Source organism: Piliocolobus tephrosceles, chromosome 10 (genome assembly GCF_002776525.5).
Source record: "Piliocolobus tephrosceles isolate RC106 chromosome 10, ASM277652v3, whole genome shotgun sequence".
NCBI classification, from domain to species: Eukaryota; Metazoa; Chordata; class Mammalia; order Primates; family Cercopithecidae; genus Piliocolobus; species Piliocolobus tephrosceles.
Window position 1 is genome coordinate 22898906 of NC_045443.1, and position 27761 is coordinate 22926666.

At 37.3% G+C, this 27761-nt stretch overlaps 1 protein-coding gene across 4 annotated transcripts in view; it reads right to left on the bottom strand.

The window, feature by feature from the left end:
• The window catches only part of C2CD5 (C2 calcium dependent domain containing 5), a 95770-nt gene extending 68297 nt beyond the window's left edge, over positions 1–27473 (bottom strand). For 3 of the 4 annotated variants that reach the window (XM_023209076.2, XM_023209074.2, XM_023209073.2), the window contains exons 1-8: positions 27005–27473; positions 26746–26864; positions 17647–17733; positions 9621–9792; positions 7631–7726; positions 6491–6646; positions 5455–5653; positions 45–196 (exon numbers count right to left, since the gene is read on the bottom strand). In XM_023209076.2, coding sequence (XP_023064844.1) covers positions 45–196; positions 5455–5653; positions 6491–6646; positions 7631–7726; positions 9621–9792; positions 17647–17733; positions 26746–26835 — 952 coding nt within the window. In that variant the 5' untranslated portion in view covers positions 26836–26864; positions 27005–27473. The remainder of the gene's footprint in view (positions 1–44; positions 197–5454; positions 5654–6490; positions 6647–7630; positions 7727–9620; positions 9793–17646; positions 17734–26745; positions 26865–27004) is intronic. The other variant, XM_023209075.1, reaches the window with a different exon arrangement.
• Between the last annotated feature and the right edge of the window lie 288 nt (positions 27474–27761).

Consider the following 27761-nt stretch of genomic DNA (forward strand, 5'->3'; position numbering starts at 1 on the left):
TTTTTTAAAAAAGAAAAAACAAAAGGTGGGTGGAAGCGCCTTACCAGTTTTGGGTGTCAAACTCAAATCTGTGTCAGAAGAAGAGGACTGTCGACTGTAGGACTTGGAAGGTGAAAAGGAATAGGTTTGGTTTTTCAGAGGGGTTGAGGGTCCTGATGAGTGAGTATTGGGATTGGGATCTTCATTGAAGGGAATCCTGCCAGAAGAAGGTGGAGAAATATTAAGTAATCATGTGCCAAAGGGCTTGACGGGTGGCAGCATGATCCAAACACCAGGAAAGAATTGGGGCAGGGCCAGCAGTCATTTCTTACGTGTGGAGCTGGGAATGAGGCCAAAGACAACCAATTGCTGTTTAACCATTCATCACTCTCCAGATAAATATTATCTGCATTGAAACAGTTAATAAGCCAAGTGAAAAAGCAAAAAAGCATGAAATGACAGACTAAGGGTATAAAAAATATCAAAAGGAGAAATAAAAAGAATATATGACAAAATATTTTCAAATAATGCTGTAAGTTACGAAAGAAAAATGGTAACTACAAGTGGTGCGTGTAAATATTCATAATTGTTTTTATATTTGCACACACACAGATATCCTCAAAATAAAAAATGTTTCCTTATCCTATAGCAGCAAGAGTGCCACAGCTAAAAACACAGCAGAGAGAAAAATGAATACAGCTACACAGAAACATTGCCTTTAATGCAGAATAGTTGCTTACCTGTTCTCCAATAGTTCTCTTCCACAGAATGAAATAGAACCTACTGTAATAGGTTTTGTATATAAAGAAAATAAGCAAATTGGAAGCTTTGGCAGCTACTTCATTTAGAATCTAATCATCAATTTTATTTTTAAGCAAATGAAGAAATAATTATAAAAATATGTATGGGAGGATTCGCCTCAAAACTCACAGTACACATACACAAAATAGCATTATTTGAGGATCTGTGGAAGAGACTTTGGAAGCTGGAAAAATACCTTCACTTCCATATAGTTAGAGACTCTGTGGCAGCTAAATACAGAAGTTCCTCACTGCAGCTGGACTTCGAGTAAGAAAAGGATGAAGCAAAGACTTGTGGTACCTGCCTACACTACCTGCCTGCCTGCCTCTGCAGCCACTCTGCCCGTGGCCTGCATCTCCCCAGCTCTGGAGTCTGAGCAGTCTCGTACCAGTATAGATGAGAGTGGGAACAGACACAGAGAAGTTCTGAGTAAGTCGTGAGCCAGTAGCAGTGTGAATTGGGCTGTTGTGAGTCGAGCGGCATCCATGGCTTGGAGGATGAACCAGCGGAGACCTGAGGGAATTTGCGGTCAAAGTGGAAGAAAAGAAAACAATACATACAACAGATTGCAGAGTTATGTTAAAATAATTTCAAAGGAGCTTTAGTTAGGGAAGAGAACTTATTTTTTTAATCCCTAGCATGCAAAAAACAAGTTGAAATTGAAAAATAGCTAAATATTAATTTGTTAGGATACAGTCATAGTTTTAAAGTATCCGATTAATAAATTAATTGTGATTAATTTATTAATTGTGAATAAGAAAATGGCAAGCAGAATAGTCAATGAAATTAAATGAGAACAAGACTAAGATCTGTATTTTAAGTTTCCTTAACATATTTGTTATTGTTTTCATCACAACAGAACTCACTATGCACTATTTATGGGGAGGGACACCCATAAAAGTAAAAAATCAAATATGAAGTTCTTATATTACTTTTGAAACTGAGATATGAATTGCTGATATAATTAATCATATTTTCTATAAAGAAAGTTAAATAACTGTCTAGGTTACTAAGATAGGGGTACTTAAGAATATGAGAGATGACAGCATAAATAGAAATGAGTGAACTGAACGGATATACGCAGATAAACATATTCCAGTATTTCTATACACCAAATATATAGCTTAAAATCAGGTTACACTGGAAGCAAAACAAGGGACCCTTGCTTTTAAAGACATCTTCATAAAACAATGTCAATAACTTTGGCTCTCATACAGAATATATTATATAAACTATATTCCCAATCAAAATTTTCTAAGATATCAACTTACATCCTATAATAAACCATATCTATGTGTGTATATACTTAGAACAGTTATACGAGAATACATTGATATATAACATTTGAAATTTTTAAGAAAAAATTTGGCTAAAAGGATTACATTGAATGTTGTAAAAAGGTATAATACATAAAAATCCTGAATTTAATATCAGCAATTATTTCATTGTGCAATGCCTTTGCTTACACACAATGAGGGAAACAGAATCATATGAATCATATGTGAGTACACTCTGAAAAACTATCATCGCCATTTTAAAGGCAGGCCAAGAGCCCAACTTTACCTGACCTTTTTTTTTTCTTTTCCATTGCTATATTACTGACTGCCCAGGAACATTCCCCAATTCACAATTTGTCAAGGTTCAAACATCAGCTATCACTAATTGATCATAATAGTCCTTCCTAAGGTCTACAGACTACTTTCGGAAAATATTACTGATTTTACAATAGCAGAAATGTTTCTACGTTTGTTGCTAATAGAAATTAAAAAATATTTACTACAATGGATAAAAATCAAACAATTCATTGGTGATCTACTTTTACACAAAAAAATGAGTAAGGTTTTGTTTTTGTTTTTATTTCTCCGCTGAAGTGAGAAAAAGTGTAAGAATTCTCAAAAAGAATTTAAAAATCCAAGACTTAAAAATAAACAAATCTATATTTATTATAATCAGTACTATACACAGGAGAATTTGTCTCTTAGCACTTTTCTTAAGTAAAGAAGCAATAACTCATACTTAAAAGCACTTTCTATCATCAAGAGAGTTAAGCTGGAAAACACCAAAGGGATTTATAGTGTGCATGACACTAAACATCTAAAAGAAAAAAACAAACTTAGGAAGTAGAACACACCATTAATATAGGTAAAATAAAATGAAAAAAACTAAAATGAACAGTGTAAAATGCTCAAATTATGGCATCAAATTAAAATTCAAATACACCGGAACATCATCATAATGTATTCTTGGAGTTTTCTGATTTGATCAGTCTCTCTGCATGAAAGGATGCCTCATAATAATAACCTGTGGTATTTATAATATTAATATTCCTTTCCAGTCAGTCAATAACATAATCTAGACAACCTTTTATCAAATTCCTGTCTAGAATCAACAATATTACATGATAATTAAATACCAGAATAGTTATATTCAGCTGAATCATAAAATAGGCTTTGAAATAGAACCCAAATTGCTTCATTATCAAAAATACAATGAAGCTAGTTGAAATAAAACAGCCTGAATATTGAGGGTTTTTTCAAAATAACTTGACTTTATTAGTAAGATGCCTTTCAGAAAATCCTAAGGATGGAACTTAGGTTCATCATGAGGCTACAAAAAGATTAGAAAAGGAGAAGACACATACAATACCAGAAGATTTACGCTAATAGAACTCTTCCTGAATGTATGCAAACATATACCCCTGCTATCCTTATTTCTAAGAAAGCAACAGGTAATATAGCTTTCTCATTCTCTTTCAACTAAGTAACTTACTTAAATTGGCTTAAACTTGCACTTTAATTTGCTACTAAATATTTACTTAAATTTGCCACAGAGATAGGGAAAAACAATCTGAATCCCTCAAAAAGCTAAACCTGCAATCTGACTCTACTGCTGGCAGCTGGCAATTCTTATCTTTCCAGGAGATATTTCAAATGGAATATAAAGCAAATTCATTCTTCAATTTATTTAAAACAATTATTTCATTTGCCAATGTGTTTCCAAATAAAATTAAGCTGTATGTAACACTGTGCTTCCTCTTATGAATAAAATTCAACCCAAATGACTAATAGGCAGCAGAAACAAAATGGCTAAACAAAAAGAATGCACTTAAGATGAAAATTTCATTTTAAAAAAGATTGTGAAAAAACATGCTTTTTCATACTATGATACCTTTCTATTCAACCCCTCCCGACTACTGCTGAACTGCGGAACGTTTTAGGTTTCCTGACTATACAACTCTGACTCCCTGATTATCTAGGACAGGAGTCCGCAAACTACAGACCGCAGGCCGAATGTGTCCTGCCATCTGTTTTGTAAGTAAGTTTTATTTGAGCACAGCCACACTGTATTCATTTGCATACTGTTTGTTTGCTTTTGTGCTACAATGGCAGTTATGAAGCACCATTGGCAAAAACTGAATTATTTACCTGTACATTTTGTCATTCACAGACAAAGTTTGCCAACCCTTGACTTAGAAGAATCTCTAGATGAGTGGTCTTCAACCGAAGTTCTAAAGGCATTTAGGATGGAACAAATCTTCATTGTATAGGGTTGTCCCTTGCTTTGCAGAATAGTCAGCCTCTCTAGTCCCCAACAGGACCTAGCCCCCTATTCATTATGACAGAAAAATCGTGTCCCAAACATTCGGTATTGACAGTCACCACCATCATCATGCTGAAAATCTCTGCCTCTGACACAATGATGACACACACAGGCCAAATCAAGTCAACAGAAGTGTTTTGCAGGATCACACATAGATTTTCTAAAATGTATGACTCTAAATTTATTTAGATTAGGGATCAGCAAACTCCTTTTTTTGTAAATAAAGACAAGAGATCATATGGACAGATCCTAAAATATTGGCCTTTCCCAAAAAAAGTTTGTCAACCTTGGCTTTACAGGCAGTAGTATACTCTATTTAATTACACTCGGTTAGTTTATTCATATAAACTCCCTGGCCTCTAGACATTTGAGTTTAAGACTTCCACACAAATCAATTTTTCCTGCTTTATATACCATGTGGCCATTAATAAGTATAATCAGATTATCTGGTAGAGGGTTCTAAGCATTCCTCAGAAAATAAAATGCCACAGAATGCATGAATATTCATTTTATGCTTCATATATGCAGTGTCTAAATATCTGTAATGTTTAATTTTATATTACTTAATTTGTTTCATAGTAAGATGGTATAGGCTGGGCATGGTGGCTCACACTTGTAAATCCCAGCATTTTGGGAGTTCAAGGCAGGTAGATCAGGAGTTTGAGACCAGCCTGGACAACATGGCAAAATCCCATCTCTACTAAAAATACAAAAATTAGCTGGGCATGCGGGCGTGCCCCTGTAGTCCCAGCTACTCAGGAGGCTGAGGTGGGAGGATCACCTGAGCCTGGAAGGTCAAGGCTGCAGTGAGCCAAGACTGTGCCACTGAACTCCAGCCTGGGCAACAGAGCAAGACCCTATCTCAAAAAATAAAAATACAAATAAATAAGATGGTATAAATAAAATATTAGGAATATTTATATTTTTAAGTTTTAAATTTTGACAGTCATTGTCAATAAAAATCATCACAGAGAAAATGTTGAACCACCCCACTAAAATGTTTCAAATCAAATGAAAAAGCATAGATAAAAGATAAAAATCTTAGCAAGAACAATTTCATTGATTCATACTTACTCCTTCATTTCTTTGGATGGGGAATTACATGCAGGAAGGAATGCTGCTGGGCTACTTAATTTATCCAGAGTACACGCCGTTCCTATGGCTCTCACCACTAACCCAGACTCGCCCTCCAGATCGAAACACTGTAAATACCCCACAACTGCATTTCCTCTCATTTCAAGTACTTTCAAGCCAATCTTCCTCTGCAGTTCACCTACAAAAAATGGGAAATCTCATTCTTGCTTCTCTTTACATTACATACTATAAGATTGGATATGGTAGTGGTAACAAAAAAAAAGTCCAAGAAAATCACAGATTTTCAGAACTTGAAGGAAACTTAAAAGATAATCTTGTTTAACTTCTACGGAATACAGAACATAATTCTATTACAATACAGCATAATTATAAAATATAATATATACTCATACAGCACAAATACATAGAATAAAAATATACATATTTACTATATGAATATAACATTGATACTTTGTGTGAAACATATGTATGCTTATATATTCATGCATATACATATATAACTCTTAATATAAATATAAACTTTAAATAAAACAGTAAACGAGTTTTTCAAAGAAAAATTTAAAAAGGGAAGGAGGTCAGAGTGGCAGGGAAAGTGGTCAAATGGGTAGAGGGAACTACAGTACCCAGGGAAGAACTGTGAAAAGGCAACATTTGAACAGAAAGTATAAGAGACAGAAGAAGGTGATTTGCTTAAGCTCTGACAAATAAATGGTAGAGGGAGGAAAACTAGAATCCAGGTTCCCATTCAGGGTTCCTTCCTGAATCCCCCTTGTTTAGCGCTCTTTCCACTACACTACCTCATCAACACAATTTCCTTTTACTACAAGCTTCTGATTTGCATTTCCACTTGTTAAAAGAGGGCAATGCATGTTCAGGAAGGCTGGGTCGGGGAAGGCATTCAGTCACTGATAATTCATACCCTTCATTGTAAAAGTTGAGGTAGCATGTCAAAGGAAAGTGAAAAATTTAAGAGAGTATTAAATCAGTCAGTAATAAAGTTATTTTTTTTAAATACCTGACATTAACGAAATGAGTCTCTGTCTGGCCTCATTTGATGCCCTTGGTGTGCGAATTCGATCAATCCACTGATATTCTGGGTCTTCATTGACCACAAGTTCTTCTACAAATCCATGAATTATCACAGCTCTATAGCACTTTGGAATAGATGTTGCTGTTAAAACAAATTATTGTGCTTCTGTTTATCAAAAGGTAAAACTCAATTCTTAAAAACTGTTCATCTCAGTTTTCTGACCTTTAGATACATAATACAAGAACATCTTTTACTGTAATCTTCTCAATGTAATTATAATAATACTTCCAATCAGTCTTCTAAGATCTATTTCATTTTTAGAAATAATTATTTTCTTTCATGGAGTCTCGCACCTTTCTCATGTAAGCAAAGTAAATATAAACTGTATTTGTATAAATTGGAAAACAGCTATAGACGACCTTAAACAGAATTCAATACAAAGTTTAAAAAATCAAAATTTAAGTCAGCTAGCTAATTATTACATAAATAGGTAGAAAGCAGATAATGAATTTTTTTAAATCTTCAATTATTCAAAGCCCTTTGTGAAAGCACTTCTGTACACCACATAGCACAGTTGCAAAAATCAAACCACTACCTTTCTGACATAACCTGAGGAGTCAAGTTCAGATTCAAAAAGGAGAGAACCTGAATACATCTGTACCAAATTAGCCTCTTAAAATAAACATTAGTGCACTGAAGCTAAGTCAGCTAGTTAGGGATTTCAATCCTACTATTGCAGGCTGGCTGTGAGTCACCAAGATCTGCCCATTTCAGACCCATATATTTCATGGAGTTCCCTAGACCCAATAACCACAGAAGCCTGTGTATTTTGGGACAGCACCACAGTGCTTAGCCATAGTGTTCTGCTCCTTTCTTTCAGTGTCCTATACTACACTAAAATGTCACTGGATTTTTCTACTAAAAATTTCTATAAATTTTCAAAAACTAGATACCATTTATACTCAAATCAGAACTACTGTAACTATTCTAGAAAATTAACAATTTTCTCTTTGGCATTAAAACCAAGTATATACCCTTTCTACTTGCCTTCTGAAATGTTAACTTGATTTCTCATATTTAACAGTTATTACATTTCCTATTGAGTAATAGAATGTGTTTACTTACTGCAAAAGAATTTGACTCCACACGATGACTGCCTAAATCGATTTAAATCATTGAAGAGGTCTACTTTGACAACTACATTGATTTCCCCACGGATACCTATAAATTTAAAAAGAAAATCAAGTTTCTACCTTAAGAAAGTAATGTACAATTAAATAATGAAGCAAATTAATGCTAAATAATGATTTTAAAATACAATGATTTAACTTACAATTTTTTGAACTTTACCATGGTGCAAACCATTCTGTTTTTCACTTTCAGTCCAGAATTCAATGAATTACATGAGATGTTCAATACTTTATTTAAAAAGTAGTCTTTGTTTTAGTTGATTCTGTCCAACTGTCGGCTAATATAAATGTTCTGTGCATATTTGAGATAGGCTAGGCTAAGCTACAATGTTTGGTTGATTAGATATATTAAATGCATTTTCAACTTAGGATGAATTTATCTGGATATAACCCCATCACAAATCAAGGTGCATCTGTAATGTGTTGATCCTAACAGTAATGGCAGCTTTGTGTTAGAAAGGAGTCCCATTTCAATTGATGATGATGTAATGATTATGGTGACAACATTTGCTGAGCAGTGAAAGAGGATGTACTAAATGCTTTACAGGTAGTATCTCGGAGTGGTCACATCAACCCAATAAGGTAGCATCATCCCCATTTTAAAAAGGAAGAAATTAATATTTAATAAAAATGAAGGAATTAACATAGTGTCAACAGCTGTTAAGTGGCAGATCCAGAATTAAAATTCAGATCTTTATGATCCCAGATTATATATTCTTAACAAGTAATGCAAGAATCTGACTTAAAACAAAAGAAGTTTTATTCATTTCAATGAATATAAGTTAAAGTAAGCTTACTAAAAAATTCCAAGCCAGGACTAGTGGCTCATGCCTGTAATGGGAAGCAAGGCAGGAGGATACCCTGGGCTCAGGGGTTTGAGACCAGCCTGGACAACATAGCGAGAAAAAAATTAAGTAAATAAAAAATTCCAAGAATATGGGTTTTCAAAACATGCTCTGATAAATAAGAATGACCCAGCTCTTATCTCTAAACATTTACTAAATATTTTCATTTGACTGTCCTGACTTCATGTCAAATTCATACTTATGGTGGAAGACCTAAGAAAACTGACTCAATAATTTACCTACTAAAATATTAAGAAAGCAAATCTCAACACTCTGGGAAGCTGAGGCAGGCTTGAGCTCTGGAGTTAAGGCCAGCCTAGTCAATATGGCAAAACCGTGTCTCTACCAAACAATTTAAAAATCAGCCAAGTGTCATGGCATGTGCCTGTAATCCCAACTGCCCAGAAGGTCCTGCTTCAGGCAACAAAAAACTTTTAAATAATTTGTAAGCACAAAAATCAGTATTAATCAGTTTGAAAATGTGTTTTAGAAACACAGTATCAACACTAGATCAGTTTTAAATCATGCATTTACTAACTATACGGTACGATAATTTAGCAAGCATTATCTCAAATTATGTTCAGAGAAGCAACAATTTTACTAACAATAATTTACTATTATTTATTTTTAAAAAGGCATCATCGTAAGATATATATATATACACATATATACACACACACACATATATACGTATATATGGTTTTTTTTTTGCAACAGTTTCGCTCTTGTTGCACAGAACATAATCTCAGCTCACTGCAACCTCCGCCTCCTGGGTTCAAGCGATTCTCCTGCCTCAGCCTCCCAAGTAGCTGGGATTACAGGCATGCACCACCACGCCCAGCTAATTTTGTATTTTTAGTAGAGACGGGGTTTCTCCACATTGGCCAGGCTGATCTCAAACTCCCGACCTCGGATGATCCACCCGCCTCGGCCTCCCAAAGTGTTGGGATTACAGGCATGAGCCACCGCACCTAGCCTAAAGATACTTATTTTAAACCACCAAATATAGCACAAATGTCTTTAAAGACAAATAAAAAAGATTAAGATTTTTATTTTTAATACTTTCTTATTATTCCTTACCATGTATGGTGTCATAAATTGGAAACCATCCTGAGATGACTGTTGCAGCTTCACTATACAGTAAAGGATCAATATCAATGTACACTTTACCAATGGCATCATTTGCACTGTAAGTATCATGGTCAAGAACTGTGATCTGTAAAGGTTCATCTTGTAAGTCTTCATCATCCACCTAAAAGTATACCTTAAAATTAAATCTCACATAGTTTTTAAATCTTAATTACCACAAATGTATACCTATATCAAATGAAAAGGATGACCATCTGCAAATAAAATCTTGCAGATTTCTAAGCACCAAAGTAGAGAAAAGAATTAACACACAAAAAGTTATAGCTCCTTTTCCTACACAATATCCCATCTTTCTAAAGAAAAAAAGTTTATCTCTCAGCACAAGAGTGGGATGACTAACAACAAAAAAAGTTATATCTCAATTTTTGTACATATCATTCTGTGTTTTACAACTTTGCCTATGATATACAGCAAAAGTGCCTAAGGAATGTCATATTAGAGTTCATGTAGTATCTATAGAGAGAAGAATGCTAATTGAGTACAATGACACCACAATTTCTAAGGGTGATTTCAGAGAACAAAACCATAAGGAAAACTAACATTATGTGTAAGAAACATTATGTGTAAGAAACTAACATTATGTGTAAGTTATGTGTAGTTACACATAACTAACATTATGTGTAACAAATTCACACATTAAGTAAGTTCACAAATTAAGTTCATGATATAAACGTTTACCCTCTTCCCTTTTATTTAGTCATTATCGAGTTATTATCATATGCCAAACACTGTGCCCAACGGAGGGATTTACAATGGAGAACAGTGCAAAACAATTTCTCCCTCATGGAAGACACGTTCACTATTTTGGCTGCCACCGTCTGGATATCATGCCACTATCTAATTTGCCAGCCCCCTTCATCAAATATAGTGGCCAGAAGGGAACATATTATGGACAGTATTAAGCCTGGGACAGAATGCAAAAGGATTATTATTTTCTATAATAAGAAAATTATACTTTTAAAATGCAGTCTATGGATGTTTTTCTTTACATCAGACATACTATACTATTGAGTCTGTGGTTGGCTAAAATCTCTGTATCACTCTTACATATGCTTTGGTCAAGTGATAACTCTACAACCCGTATACTTTGGTTGTTTTTTTAAACTTGGATATGAAACATTATGCCTTTCCCTATCCCCTATTTAATTTCTTGTTGATGTTAAGCTAATAATCCAGCCTCTGAAGATTCTTTTAAGAATTAAAGTACATTAAGGAATTACTGATATCATTAGTGTGATAATGTGATAAGGTTTTATTTATTTATAAGGGGTCCTTCTTTATAAGAGGTATATAATTTGGAATTTATAGATGAAATCATATAACATCTCAAATTTGCCTTAAAATATCCCCCCCAGAAGGAAAACTGGGGTGGGCGGGAGTTAAAAAGACGAAACAAGAACAGTAAAATGTAGACAGCTGTTAAAGGTGGGTGAGGTTCAATATACTAATCTACCTTTATGCATGCTTGAAATTTTCCATAATGAAATGTTAAAATAAAATGATCATTTTGAATCCCAACCCATTCTGAATCATCTGTTATCCAAAGGCATTCTCTCCAGTACTATTCTGTTATGTATACATTTAATAAAAGAGAATCATAAAACAAACCATTAACCATTACTCCAAGACATTTCCCCCAATTTCTAACTCCTGTTAGAATAAAATACTGTTAGAATTAAAAATACTCTCTGTATATACTTATTTAACCACCTGTACATTCACCCCTGAGTATTATCATTTTTTCTCATGGTACACTAAGGTATCCCTTCCCTGACATTAGGGGGCGCTATACTAACAACTAAGTGACTAAATATAGCTTGTGATACATACATAGATAGCTAATAATATGACTAATATGAATAGGGAAATTCAAGAATTAATTATAATGAAGTAATTAAGAATAGTTAGTAGAGTAAATGGAGCCTATCTGGAATCCCAAAATATTATAAATTAGGACTTTCTGAGAGATGTTTTAAATGTTTAAATTAGCAATATGCACTGCTAAAATACTGCATTTCTTAGCCTCCCTTGCAACTAAATGTGATACAAGCATAAATCATTACATAGAGTTTGGTAGGGAGGGTGCAAACTTGTTAAAGAAGGCTTGCTCATCTGAAAGTGTTATGTTAACTCATCAGCTCCTCCTCTTGGACTCCCCTTCACTCTAGCTCCTTCTGCCAGCCTGGAACACTCATGTGCTCACTGGAACTCCAGGTGCTAAACTGGAGCCAAAAGGACCTTGAATCATTTTAAGAGAAGCCACAGGCTATGTATAGATGACGGAGTCCGAAATGACTGTGTGGAGCAACCATACTACCCTTACACTGCCTAGTACAACGTTCCTTTCATGTAAGATAAAAACATCTATTTTGCTTAAGACATTTATTTGAGCACCATATATATATATATATATATATATATATATATATCTCCACACAACTGTATATACATATATATACACAACTGTATATATATACTATATATAAACACAGTTGTGTATATATACCTATACCTGTATATATACAACTGTATATACACAACTGTATATCTACACTGTATATATATACACACACAACTGTGTATATATATAAACTGTATATATACACAACTGTGTGTGTATATATATATACAACTGAATATATATATATATATAAAACTGAATGCAATTAACAACTGATAAACAGGGTTTTAAAAAGGGTTTAAAAAGTACTACATAATCAATGCTAACTGTAAACACAAAATTTTAAATACATTTTTCACAGCATATACATTATTCAGGAAAACTAGTCAAAACAGTAACTTACTAAATGTCTTTTTTTTTTTTTAAGATGGAGTCTCACTCTGTCACCCAGGCTGGAGTGCAATGGTGTGATCTTGACTCACTGCAACCTCTGCCTCCCAGGTTCAGACGATTCTCAGGCCTCGGCCTCCCACATAGCTGGGATTACAGATGCACACCACCACACCCGGCTAATTTTTGTATTTTAGTAGAGACGGGGTTTCACCATGTTGCCCAGGTTGGACTTGAACTCTGGATCTCAGGTGATCCACCTGCCTCGGCTTCCCAAAGGCTGTCTGAGGTCATCTGCAAATTAGCAGGCACCACTACTGCACCCAACCACTAACTTACTAAATTTTAAGAGAACTGCCTGGTAAATCCCTTATTTCAGAAAATAAATATATTATTTTTCATACTGTTAAGTAAGCTGCTTGAGTACTCATTAGCTTTAAAAAATATCATTTATTACCATCATCATTAAAATGAAATATCACTTTTTTAATATTTCCTAGTATCATGAAAATTACTCCGACACATGAAGCTTGCCTTTTCCCACCATTCCAATTAACAATGTAATTAAAACTATTTGTTTTTAACCATTTCTAGGTTATAGTTGGGGGAAAGGCCATCAAAATAAACTATATAAACATTCCAGTGTTTTGCTTGGGTAATGAAGATAGACTCTGTAATTCTAATTCCATCTGAAATCATGTAAGGAAGGTACTCTGATTATTTTTTGACTCATATATTCCACACCTTTACTTTAATAATGTAGTTTAAAATGTCACAATAGACTGAATACATGTGCAACGGGTCTTTCAAAATACATAGTGGCATTTTAGAAAAAGCTAAAAGAAAAATCTGTACATATACATAAAAGAAAATGAGAAGAGAATCAAAATATTTCATGATGAAAATATCAACTAAAAGTATAAACTTGTAGGACTCTCACTTTCTGATTTCAAAACTCACTACAAATCTATAGTAATCAAAACAATATGGTAACAGTATAAAGACAGACATATAGACCAATGGAATGGAATTGAGAGTCCAGAAATAAATCCTCACATCTATGTCCAACTGATTTTTTTTAACTTGCCTCAAAGGTAAAGTCCTAAAAAATTTACTGACCTCCAGTTCAATGTTCTAGCAGATAACATGGAAGTACAGTTTAAAAGAGGAGGAGTTTACAGAAACCAGGAATTATCTTCCTTAGAGAGATCCATCTGCTTGAAAACCTTTCGGTGAAAGCTACTAGGAGGTTAAGAATAACAGTTTCTATAACTGAGTCCTTTTGGTAGAAGACTGAGGCATAGCCAAGCTACTCTGATGAGGTAGTAATTTTGAGAAACACAGTTATATTTCACAGAGTAATAAATAAAAGCTGTCACTGCCCATAAATGCTCTGAGTCTACAGATGAGGTACACCTTTCTTATACAAACTGAGATTAAGTTTGGTAACAAAATCTTTTCAAACTGCAGTTCTATTTTTTTAGCACACCTACGCCACTCAGACTAATTAAACTATACATTAATGAAAGAACAGAAGATATACCCCAAAATGCTAATATTCAAACCCACTTTCTGCCAAACGCTGAATGCCTATCCAAAATGCTGAGTGATTTAAAAATATTATTCCCGAGCCGCGCATGGTGGCTCACGCCCGTAATCCCAGCACTTTGGGAGGTTGAGGCGGGTAGATCACCTGAGGTCGTGAGTTTGAGAACAGCCTAACCAACATGGAGAAACCCCGTCTCTACTAAAAATACAAAATTAGCAGGATGTGGTGGCACATGAGTGCTAATTCCAGCTACTCGAGAGGCTGAGGAAGGAGAATCGCTTGAACATGGGAGGCAGAGGTTGCCGTGAGCCAAGATCGCACCATTGCCCTCCAGCCTGGGCAACAAGACGGAAATTCCATCTCAAAAAAAAAAAAAAAAAAAAAATACACACAGACACACACACACACACACACACACACACACACACACGTCTCTTTTTTTTTGAGTAGTGCAACTCATATTAACATACAACATGCTTCATAACCACCTCTATACTACTCTGGAAAGGATTCACATTTGAAAAAAAAAGAGGCTCCAAATGGTAAGGCTGTCTGAGGTCATCTGCAAATTAGCAGGCACCAGAAATAGAATGTGTTTTCTCTTAATCCAGACCTTTAAGCTTTTCCAAGAGGGCTGCTACACAGTATCCCAACCACTACAGAATCTGCCTTCCAACACTAAAAGAAAGATCACGGTCCTAATATAAACCACAAGCAAAGCAGTGCCTAAACATCCTAGTGTTATTTCTTCCATCTTCAGGTATGAGTTTGGCAGGTTCCCCAGCATGATCAAAGCGTCTTTCAAGCAACCCAATACTTTCCTTCCCTTGTTCTCTTTCACTGAAGAATGACACCTTACTCTGCAAGAGCTAAACTTTACCCAGGCTCCATAATGGTTATGAAAGAGGCCTCAGAAAAGGCACAGCAGCCACAGTGCTGCCCAGTATAAGGGCTGGCATGAAATAGCAGGGGAGGAAAAACCAAATTGGTCCTCACAAGGTTCTTAAGTAGTCCAAAGAAAATTCCAAAGAAGAAAATTTCTCTTGCAGCTGAGAGGTGAAGGAAGTGGTTATCAAAGAAATGGGCAATGTGTGTAGTAAATATTCACTGAGAGCCTATTACATGCTCTTCTAGGGGTTGAGGATATAGCAGTGAAGAAGAATAAAAAAAGCAGGGAAAACACTGCTGGCACAGGGAACAATAACTGACAAGGATATTTAATTAGGGAAGGGGAGTGGATAGAAAGGGAGAATGTAAGATGGAGGTGTGGTGGTCTGGTAATAGCTTTGGAGTCAGGCCGACTTCGGTTTGAATTCTTACTCTACCACTTAGCTAGCTCTGGGTTGGACTTCTGAGTCATCTTAAAATAAAAAGTGCCGGCTGGGCATGGTGGCTCACACCTGTAAACTCAGTGCTTTGGGGGGCCGAGGCAGGTGGATCACGAGGTCAGGAGATTAAGACCATCCTGGCTAGCACAGTGAAACCCTGTCTCTACTAAAAAACACAAAAAATTAGCCGGGCGTGGTGGCAGGTGCCTGTAGTCCCAGCTACTCGGGAGGCTGAGGCAGGAGAATGGCGTGAATCTGGAAGGCAGAGGTTGCAGTGAGCCAAGATCACGCCACTGCGCTCCAGCCTGGGTGACAGGGTGAGACTCCATCTCAAAAATAAATAAATAAATAAAGGTGCCTTCGTGGCACTGTGAGAATTGAATGAGGTTAACACATGTAAAGCACTTCACCAGTGCCTGGGCTATAATAAGCAGTCTGTAAGTGAGAATTGTATCTCCTTTTGTATGTCACCTTATTGATCCCAAAGCCTAGTAAAGTCCCTATAATCTCTTGGAGGATTGGGGCATGCTGACAGACCAAATCAATACATGAAAAAATAAACAGATATAGAGAGAAAGAGGGCAGAAACTGCAGGGAGGTGGCTGGGTGCAACATAAAACAGGCATTCTAACAGTAACACAATGGACTTCCTAAGAAGAGCACAAGAGGAGAACATCAGTGATAGGGATCTCTACATTCAAGTGTCTCAAGGAAGGAAGCACAAGTGGGAAGATGGGAGGAATGAAGAGACCTGGGTGAGGACATGGGAGGCTCCCCTTTTGGAGAAATCCCCTCAGATCACCAGGCCATGAGCCATTTGAACATAACCACCTCCTGTCTCTGTGTGGACTACCAATCAATGGGAAAAGAACAGTCTCTCCAACAAATGTGCCCAAACAACTGAATTTCTACATGTATGAATTTCGACATACACGAATGAAGTTGGGGCCAGGCGTAGTGGCTAACACCTGTAATCCTAGCACTTTGGGAGGCCAAGGCAGGCAGATCACTTGAGGTCAGGAGTTCAAGACCAGCTGGGCCAAAAGGGTGAAACCCCGTCTCTACTAAAAATACAAAAAAATTAGCCAGGCATGATGGCACATGCCTGTAATTCCAGCTACTAGGGATCCCGGCTGAGGCAGAAGAATCACCCGAACCTAGCAGGTGGAGGTTGCAGTGAGCCAAGATCACGCTACTACACTCCAGCCTGGGCAACAGAGCAAGACTCTGTCTTTAAAAAAAACGGAATGAAGCTGGCCTCTTACCGCACACCATTATAAAAAGTAACTCCAAATGAATCCATGACCTATATATAAAAACTAAAACCATAAAACTCTTACAAAAACCATAGGGGTAATCTTCATGACTTTAGAGTTGACAATGGATTCTTTCATTTCACACCAAAACAAAAATAAATATATTGGACTTCATCAAAATTAAAAACTTCAGTGCATCAAAGAAAATTATCAAGAAAGTAAAAAGACAACCTACTGAATGAGTGAAAATATTTGCAAATTATATATCTGATCATAAGTTAATCTTTTACAACTCAACAACAAAAATAACTCAATTAGAAAATAAAATGTGGCATACATATACAATGGGATATTATTCAGCCATAAGAAGGAATAAAATCCTGATACATGTTACAGTGTGGATGAACCCTGAAAACATTATGCTGAGTAAAAGAAAGCAGATACAATAGGACAAGTATTATATGATTCCATTTATATGAAATATCTAGCATAAGCAAATTCAAAGAAACAGAAAGTAGATTAGAGGTTACCAGAGTCTAGGGAGAGGAGGGAATGGGAAGTTATTGGTTAGTGGGCACACAATTTCCATTTACGGCAAAGAAAAAGTTCTGGAAATAGTGGTGACGGTAGCAAAACACTGTGAATGTAATTAATGCTACCAAGCTGTACACTTACAAATGATTTAAATGGCAATATTCACAATATATAGTACTACAATTTTTAAAACTTTATTTTAATCCATATATTATTCTTAAGTAATTTTTGGTATATGCTAAAATTTAGAGAAAACTACAATAATAATAATAATATAATATATTTGAGGACTACTTTTGTTCATGTGTTATTATATACTATATTTTCTTAAATGTAATATAACATTTTTAGACTCAATATTCCTAGGTAAGCAGAAAAGAAAATATTTTTATGACGTAGAAATACTACTGTGCCTGAAATAAAAGGTTCTCATTATTCCTAAGGGAAAAGAGTCACCTCAAAAAAATACACTCAAAAATGCTGACATTTAAAAACTTACCTCAAATTTAAACCACTCCGAGTTCCACTGAGGGTTGAGTGACTTAAGGTACACATCTGTTTTAAAGGTGGTATTACCAAATTTTACCTAAAAACGAATAAGAAATTACTCACATATAAATATCAAAAATGTGAATAAAAGTAAATGTTAATGTCAGCCAACCAATAGAAAGATTAACCATAAAGGGGACAAAAGACTATTATCCTCTGAGACAAAGGGAAGAAAATACAGATGGATCCAGGTAAGCTTGTAGACTATACCCACAAGAAGGGATTACCCATGTTCTGCTTGACCAGCTCCACACATCACAAAGAACTAACTTCTCCCATTTCTAAAGAGCACGTACAGGGCAATAAAAGATCAACAACCCAATAGAAAAAATAGGCAAAGGATATGATCAGATAAGTCACAGAAATGGAAATATAGCTGTCTTTAACCACATCAAAAGATGATCAACCTCATTCACACCAAGAGAAATACAAACTAAAATATTTTTACTTATCAGGCTGGCAAAGATCAAAAGGTTTGAACACAGAATTCGTGAGGTACTGTCATACTTTGCTGGTAGGAGTGTAGAAAAATCTCTACAGAGAACAACTTGACAACATATATCAAAATTTTAAATGCCTTAAATCCCTTTTAAGCTAGCAATTCTATTTCTTAGAATTTATCCCACAGAGGTACACAATGGCATATATCAGCAGCATTACTGTAGCAAAAGCTTGGAAACAAGCTAAATATCTATTAATATGGAACTAATTAAATTCATGGTAAAGCAACACAATGTAGCACTAAATAGAATAAAGCATTTCTCCATGCACTGGTAAGGAACAACTTCCAAGATACATCTTTCTCCTGCAGATACATGGCATTCTTCAGCAAAAAAAAAAAAAAAAAAAGACAGAATTTATATAATAGGTATATGTCTATATATGTGCACATTATTTCTGGAAGTATATACAAGAAATAGTAACAGTGGTCACTAGAAAGAGCAGAGGAAAGGCTGGGAGAGAGAAGCTGACTCACTTTGTACCTTTTGAATTTTGAACCATGCATGATACTACCTATTTTAAATGCATTATTTTAAAATTCAAAAGCATCAAAAATTAAAATTCAAATGGCAATAACTTTATGTTCATTCAAATTGCACAATCCTAGATTTGCTTCCAGGAATTTTAACCTACAGAAGTACTTTCACATAAGCCCTCCCCACCAAAAATATAGTCATTCAGCAGGAAAGTGACTGAATAAATCATGTGTCCCTATAAAGAATGGAGTCGATTATACATACTGTCATGAGAAGATATTAATTACACAATAACTGAAAAAACAAGTAGCAGAATATATAAAGTAGTATTATATTTGTTTCTAAAAATGCTATAGAGATATACAAGTATTTTTTTAATGGGATGAAGAATAGATTAACATAAACCAAAGAACTGACAGCAATTATCTCTGTAGAAAGGATTGATAGGGTGTAGGGAATAGAGAACAGTGCTTTAAGAAGAAAGTAAGGGGTTTTCAAGTTATATTTGAGTGTTTGAATCTTTTTTAATGGGGAGCATTCAAGTATTACTTGCATAATTTTTTAAATCACAACAATAGAGAAATGAAACTTAATAAGGAAAAACTTAGGAAGAATAGAGGTTCTTGCTTAATTACTAATTTAATTTTCATTCCATTTCAATATTCAAGACATGATGGAAATATTTATTGTCTAATTTATCTACAGTTGCTTTATATGAAGTAAAATACTGTTAGGATTTATAAAAACATTCAAAATCATTCAAAAGCCAAATATACTTAAGGGTTTTGACTCAACTGCCAAAAGTAGCACATGATTTTTTAAGTGACAAATTTAAAGCACTCTACAGTTTTGTCCCACTATAACAGTTTTGCTATACTGTGCCTTTTTGTTGTTGTGCAACTGTTCATTCTAAATAAAGATCTGATAGTCCACAAACCGCATTAAACAAACAAAAAAGACTTTAGAAAAAAGGAAAAGGCATCAGCCAGGCAGGGTGGCATGTGCCTGCAGTCCCAGCTACTCAGGAAGCTAAGGCAAGAGGACTGCTTGAAGTCAGGAGTTCAAGGCTGCTGCATTCAGGCCTGAGTGACAGAGCAAGATCCAGTCTCTCAAACAAGTAAACAAATAAAGGACAAGAAACAAAAAGAAAAAGGCTGGAGTGTGTATTTTGCCAACATTGGATGATTTCCATTCTAGCACAGGAGAATCTCGGTTCACTTAGTCTTATTTAATTAAAAGGACATTTTATTACTCAGCAATTAAATGAATGCCTTATAACTTTGTTAAAGAACATCAGGGATTTTAATGGAGATCCCCCCCCAGTAAAGTAAAGCATTCTCTTTACCTACTCATTAGCTAAATTACCTTGAGGAAGTTATTAATCTGTTATTTAAATTGGCTTCTTCTTCTGAAAAGTGGGACTGTTAAGTGAGCATTACATGATATAACGCATGTAGAGACCTAGCAAAATATATGTACGTAGGAAATATTCATTAAATATTTATTTTCCTCTCCCTGTTCCCTCAAAGGTTCCTAGAAAAACACAAGATGACAATGCAGTTTAGCCAAACAATTGGTAACACACATTAATATTGAGATATATTTCCATTAATACTTCCCTTATACAGAACCCCATCTTACTCTAGAGATTCCTGCAAGACTAATCATCTTTAAGTATTACTTGGTCTTCGCTGGGTCCCTACACTCCTGACATCATATATAGTGGAAATTCTCTCAATCAGTGCAACCAGGACCAATACTTGATCAGTTAATCAAATAACTTGGTTAAATTAGAGGATCACTAAAAATTATACAAACTATAAACATGTTAAGATAAAACATATAAACAAACATTCATTCCTGTTTTTTAATTTAAGGCTAAGACTTCTTCTTTGTGTAAAAGTCAACTGTTTAGTCATCTTTTTTGCATAAGCCACATTCATCTCTGATTTCTAGTTTGGGATGCTATAAAAAGCATGAACAAAGAATACTCTATTTTTTACAATCTTTTCTCCACCTAATTCAGGAATAATTTTTAGTGACCATTTTCATGTCTTTACATTCACTAACCCTCTCTCCACCTAATTCAAGAGCAATTTTTAGTGACCATTTCCATGTCTTTACATTCACTGATTTATATAAGCTTTAAATAAAATATAGTAACAAATACAGTTGACATAAGCAGATTTGGGAATAAACACAACTGCCTCTTGGTAAAGTATATCAGCCAATTGATGGGAGACTCCAGGCACACTAGAGTAGTCTTACCCAGAGGAGTATTTATGAATACGGTTTACGGAAGGAATGCAGAGCACTGAGGATTGCAATGAGTCAGTTAATGGAAGTTGTTAAGAGAGCTTCAACTGTATAGGCTTCTCCTGCTAATTTTTGGACTATTCAGTAATCTGTATCCCCCTTTCCTAGCCAGATTTATTTCCCACTTCTATTCAACAAGAATCTTTCCAATTACATATGAATGAAATTCATTCAATTGAAATACAATTACATCGATACATACCCTATTTCTTCTTCTGCTTTTGTCAAGTTTGTCCTAGTCACCTGAAAATTTTTTCTTCCTTTTTCTCTCTTCCTTTGGAAATTTTACCAGCCTCCAGGCCCAGGATAAAGGTTTCTCATGACTAGCCCACGCTTCATTATCTCCCTCTTCTATGAACTTAGTCTGTAGCAAGCATTTTTCCCTTTATCATATTGTAATCCTTCATTATCCCCCTTTTCCTGCATTAATTTTTCCCCTTTCTACGGGATTATTCCTATTAGCACACAAATAGGTTCTGTATCTTTTCATTTATTTCTTAAGTACTAAAACTACTTTTCAAATACCACATTATTTTTCCTCCCCCCTTCATAGCCATACATCTTGAAACAGTAGCCTATTCATGCTCTTTCTACTTCCTCACTTCCCATGTACTTTAATTGTCTTTAAATCACTACAGGATGGGATTCCATCCTCATCATGCCTCTTGTCACAACCCCCATGTTGTCCAATCCAATAATTTTTCTGTCTTCTTACTTGACCCCAGTGACATCTGACAGTTGAGCTTCCTCTTTAAAGAAACTTCCTCTCTTGCCTTCTAAGACATTATGTTCCCCATTTTTCTCCCACCCACTGGCTCACAATCTCAGTTTCCTTCCCCTAGTCCTCCTCCTCTAATAAACCTCTTAATATCAAGTTTTTTCAAGGATTCATCCTGTTTCTCTCCCTTCCCCTAAGTCACAGGTTTGCAAAAAAGACAGAACCAAATCCTAAAGAAGCTTTAGAAATTTCTAGCAGTGTTTTTGGGGAAAATAGTAATTGCATTAAGTGGAAGGGCCAGAAATGTTAGGTATTCTTCAATGCAAGTGAGTTCCCAACAATGAAGACTTTTACCACGTCATGATTTTCAAATGTCTCCCTAGACAATCACATGGGTAAGAAACCTACCTAGAAGGCTGGGTGCGGTGGCCCATGCCTGTAATCCCCGCACTTTGGGAGGCCAAGACGGGTGGATCACCTGAGGTCAGGTGTTCAAGACCAGTCTGTCCAACATGGTGAAACCCTGTCTCTACAAAAATACAAAAAATTAGCCAGGTGTGGTGGTGTACCGGTAGTCCTAGCTACTCAGGAGGCTGAGGCAGGAAGATCGCTTGAACCTGGGAGGCGGAGGTTACAGTGAGCCGAGACAGCGCCATTGCATTCCAACCTGGGCAACAAGAGCAAAGCTCTGTCTCAAAAAAAAAAAAAAAAAAAAAAAAAAGAGAAAAAAGAAACCTACCTAGAACTTCAGTTTTACAGATAAAAGTATTGCAATTGGGTTTCAATGTACATAATTGTCAAGAACTACAACCATCATGTAAATCAAGAGGCAACTCTGCTTTTTCCCATGAGTTGACTATTTTGAAAAATCAGATAACCAATGGCAATGAAGATCTGAGATGCCAAAACTACACAACTATCTGACTCTGTTTGAGAAGCAGTCATATTCGTGTGATTTTCACATAGGCACTGCACTGCCTATTCCGTGTCCCAGCTTTATTTTCTCCATATGTGGCATTTCTCAACATTCAGCAAACTGTATCTTTCACTTACTTACCTTATTTATGAACTCTCTCCTCCCACTAAAATGTAAGTTCCATGACTCAAGTTTTTATAATTTATTGCTATAGCCCCAGTATCCAGTACAGTGTCTGATACATACAAAGGTCAAATAAATATTCATTGATCCAGTATACTATATCTTTTACTTAATTACCTTATTTATGAACTCTCTTCTCCCACTAAAATGTAAGTTCTATGACTGAAGTTCTTTTAAATTTACTGCTATAGCCCCAGCATCCAGTAGTGTGTAATACATACAAAGGCTGAATAAATATTCATTGATTCATCTGATTACCTTATGTTTTCTATTATGGTCATGAAAAAGTACTTCCATATTAATATAATAACAACAGGCCGGGCACGGTGGCTCACACGTGTAATCTCAGCACTTTGGGAGACCCAAGCAGGTGGATCATCTGAGGTCAGGAGTTTGAGACCAGCCTGGCCAACATGGCAAAACCCCGTCTCTACTAAAAATACAAAACTTAGCAGGGCGTAGTGGCGAGCACCTGTAATCCCAGCTACTCTGGAGGCTGAGGCAGGAGAATCACTTGAACCCAGAAGACGGAGGTTGCACTGAGCCAAGATCACACCACTGCACTCCAGCCTGGGTGAAAGAGCAAGACTCTGTCTCAAAAAAATAATAACGATAACAACAACAACAACTTCTATTTCTCTGTTATAGTTAGACCATGGTACTGATTTGTTTTTAATTGTAAGAATACACAGGATATATTAACTAAAAAGTATCATGCCAGGATAGAAAGGGTAGATTTCAAAATATCGGCTATCTAAAGGGAGTCCTGGGTCTCACAGTTGAGAAACACTGGCTTGTGTGCTCATTTTTACTCAGACCTTTTTTTTTTGAATGCCACAGTCATAAATCACTTCCTTAACATCTCCAATTAAAGGCCCTATAGACATCACAAACCTAACATGCTGAAATGGAAAATGATCCACCTCAATCTTTACCATCTCCATGGAGTTTCAGAAAACCCAATACTTCAGAAAGCTAGGAGTCATCTTTTAATCTATCTTCAAAATACACCTGGAATTCATCCACTTGTCTGCATTACCAAATCCATCACCTTGGCCCATATCACCTGTTATTTGAACTATTACAGAATCTCCTAATTGCCTGATTTCTACTCTTTCCCCTTCAATCCATTCTCCGTATAATAACAGTGCTCATCTTAACAAGGGCTTTTCAATGAATTTAGGGTAAAATTCAAACTGTTAATCATGGCCTTAGTCCTTGCAAAACTGGCTCTTTGATTAACTCTCCAACTTTATCTTATACTACTCTTCCCTTCACTGACTACGTGCCAGCCACAGGCATCTTCCTTCACTTCCTAAAACACACCAAATCTCTACGTGAGATATCCGGGTTACCTTCTGTCCACCCACTCCCCTACACACACAAATATGCTCCCTCAGCAGCAGGCTCCTTCTCATCCAGCAGATTCTGGGTTTGACACTTTTCTCAGGGGCCTCCCCTGATAACGCAACCTAAAGTAGGTGTTCCCTGTTGTTCTCTTTCTATTGTTCTCTTTCATGGCACCCATCCCAATTTGTAACTATATATTTAATAATTTATTTACCTTTTTATTTAAATAATTGTAAATAAATTTAAAATTTATTTACCTTTTTATTTAAATAATTGTAAATAAATTTAAAATTTATTTACCTTATTTACCTTTAAATTTATCTGTCTCTCCCACTAAAATATAAGCTGCATTAAGAGCAGGAACCAAGTCTGTCTTACCATGTTTATCCATTGGCTAGACCAGTGACTAGCCTAGAGCCTGGCAAACAGCCGACACTCAATTTGTTCAAAGAAGGAAGTAGTAAGTAACCCGTGAATCAGCCCCTTCATCACCAGCAAAATCCACCTAATTATCAAGCCCTGACAATTTTAACCTAAGAAATGTCCCACAAATCTTTCTGTTCAAATCCATTCCTATGCACATTCCCATATATTACCTGGATAATTTTACCACCTTCTTAAATGATCTCCCTGCCTCACTTCCCATCTGTCTAGTCCATCAATAGCATCCCCATTCAGGCCATCCTATAAAGAAACAAACTAATACAAACATGATCTTATTTTATTTCTGCTTTAAAAAGTCCCCTGGCCAGGTGTGGTGGCTCAGGCCCATAATCCCAGCACTTTGGGAGGCTGAAGCGGGAGAGGCAGGAGGATGGCTTGAGGCCAGGAGTTGGAGGATGTAGTGAGCTGCATTCCAGCCTGGGCAACAGAATAAAACTTGTCTCTTTAAAAAAGAAAGAAAGGAAAAAAAAAGCTTCCTTATCCCTCCTTATAAATATTACAGTAAAGGAGGTTTTATAGAAAATAGGGCTTTCCAGCCTCATCCTTAACAAGCTCCACTACCCACATATCACATACCCTTTCCTCCAGACACATACCAAACTAAGGCAGTTTCCTGAACATACTATATATCCCATCCTATGACTTTGCCTTTGATGTTCCCTTTGCCCGGTTTTGTCCTTCAAGGCCCATTTCAAATGTCACTTTCACAGCAAGCATTTCTCAACCTTCAGAGACAATTGTTTCCATATTCTAATACAATATTCATCACTCTGTCTGGTGAGGCTATATTAGCAGAGCGGTTAAGAGAACAAACTGTCAGGCTATGGAGGTTTGCAAGCTATGTAACCTTAAGCAAATTATTCACCCTTCCTGGGCCTCAGTTACCTCAACCATAACATGGGACAATAACAATACTCCTATAGCAGGACTGCTGTGAAAACTAAGAATTTACAAGTACTTAGCACAGATCAGGCAATTATTAAATTCAACACGTTACCTATTAATTATTAAATAGGCTGTGTGGGTCGATGTCTGAACTACCAGAAAGCAAACACTACGCTTTGGTTATTTGTGGATTCCTATTACCTAACATCTGGCACAACAGCACTCAAAAACTTTCTCCAATGAAGTGATTAAGAATCACCATGACAATGGGGAGGGGCAGTGAACTGCAATTATTAGGTTAGAGAACATTTAGGAAACATCAGGAATATTGAGATGAAATTTGGCTACATATTATGATATATCTATCCATCAACTCTAAGCACTAATAGCCCAAATGATTACTGCTCTAACGCTCTGGCTCATCACGCCAATTTTTATTACAATCTTTACTTGGCTTCTTCCAGACTCTGGGTTATTACCTTCCAGGCCCTAGGCCTTTACTAATTTGCATGACTTTTAAACTAATCATTAGACTTAAAAAGCAATTTTGCAATTTAAGTCCATGGCAATTAATTGACTTCCTACCTCAAGGCACTAAATTACTCTGAAACACCTCATCAGACCTACCAGTCTATGCAAGAGCAGGAAGTGTTGCAGTTGTGTTTTAGAACGTGCATCGCAAATTCACAAAATGTTAGGCACGTGGGACGCACTGTGGGACTCCAAGTGTCCATAAAGGGATTCATGCACCTTCTTAAACATGATGTCCACCACTCTGGCCATCCCTTCCAAGGGTGTGTGTGTGTGTGTGTGTGTGTGTGTGTGTGTTTCAGTGGCTGTGGGGTCACACTTTGAGATCTCCTGAGTGGCAGTCCTGACATCAGAGTCCTGACATCAGAGTCACCCCGGCATTCGTGTGTGTGTGTGTGTGTGTGTGTGTGTCGGTGGCTGCGCGGCCACGCCTTGGGATCTCCTGAGTGGCAGGTGGCCTGTTAATGGTCCTGACATCAGGGTCACCCCCGCATGCAGAACAGTACGAGCCTCCCCGCGCAGCGGACTGTGCCGCGGACGCCTGCAAGCCGTGCACCCATCGCACGCACTGAAGTCTCGGCGGTCATCCCTCGTGAGACAGCTGGACAACCACGGCCGACGGGAGGGCAGTCGAGGGGGGAATAGGCTGAGGGGCTGGGGGCGAGGTGGGTAGATCCTTCACAGGGCTTGGCGCTCCCTGTGTTTTGAGGGGCAGGACCCCGCACCAACCTCCACGAAGGCATCAGTCAGGTCACTAGCACGGTCCATCACTGGCAAATGGCGCCCAGCCACGATTTTCACCTTCAGCTTCCCAGGCATGGTCTCGGTTTCGGCCTCTTCCTGGGCTCCTGCAGAAACAAACAAACGAGTCTGCGCCGAGCGCGAGGCCGGCGGTAGAGGGGCGGAGGCGCGCGGGGTAACTGACAGCGAAGGGGCGCGCGGGGGCGCGCGCGGGCGCCCGGTAGTCGCGCCGCAGGTCGCCACTCACTCTCGCAGGAGGAAGGATTCTGTCCCACGCGGGTGCTGAGATCTCATTCCGGAGAGGCGGCCGGAGGAAGGGCTTTGATGGGTTCTTCTGCCCCGGCCCCACAGGGCTGGGACGAGAAGCAAAACCCAGTCAGCATTCCATTGAGCCTCTGCTGCGGATGCTTGTTTCTCTTCCCCCGCCCTCAAAAATGGCGGCTCTCGGGGCACTGAAGAAAGCATCGATCGTTCGGCGCTCTGCCCACTTGGCGGGGCGAAACTAAACTCGCGGAGGAAAGATAAGGGGGCGGGGCTGACTTTGAGAAAGCTGGAGGGCAGGGAAATGGGCCGAGTCCTGCATCATCCACCGAGTCGAGGCTGTGCATAGGTGCGGCGCTGCTTCCCTGGAGGGAAACGCTCCATCTTGCGGGCTGAAGCGCGAGTGCGGCTCAGTGACTTAGCTTCCGGCCGCGGCCTTCCCAGCTGCTAACGCCGCTTTTCGGATGGGCTGTGATAGATGGAGTAGCAGCGAAGACTGCTAGAAGAGCGTTTTCAGTCGGCCTTTAGTGACCCCTTTAGTGATTCGTAAAACCAAATTAGCTGGTTTCTACTTGGAAGGGGTACAGGTGCGTGTAGTGGTTTCAGTTTTCTATGAAATAGAGTTAGATGGCGGGGCGCAGTGGCTCACGTCTGTAATCCCAGCACTTTGGGATGCGAGGCGGGCGGATCACCTGAGGTCAGGAGTTCCAGACCAGCCTGGACAACATGACGAAACCCCGTCT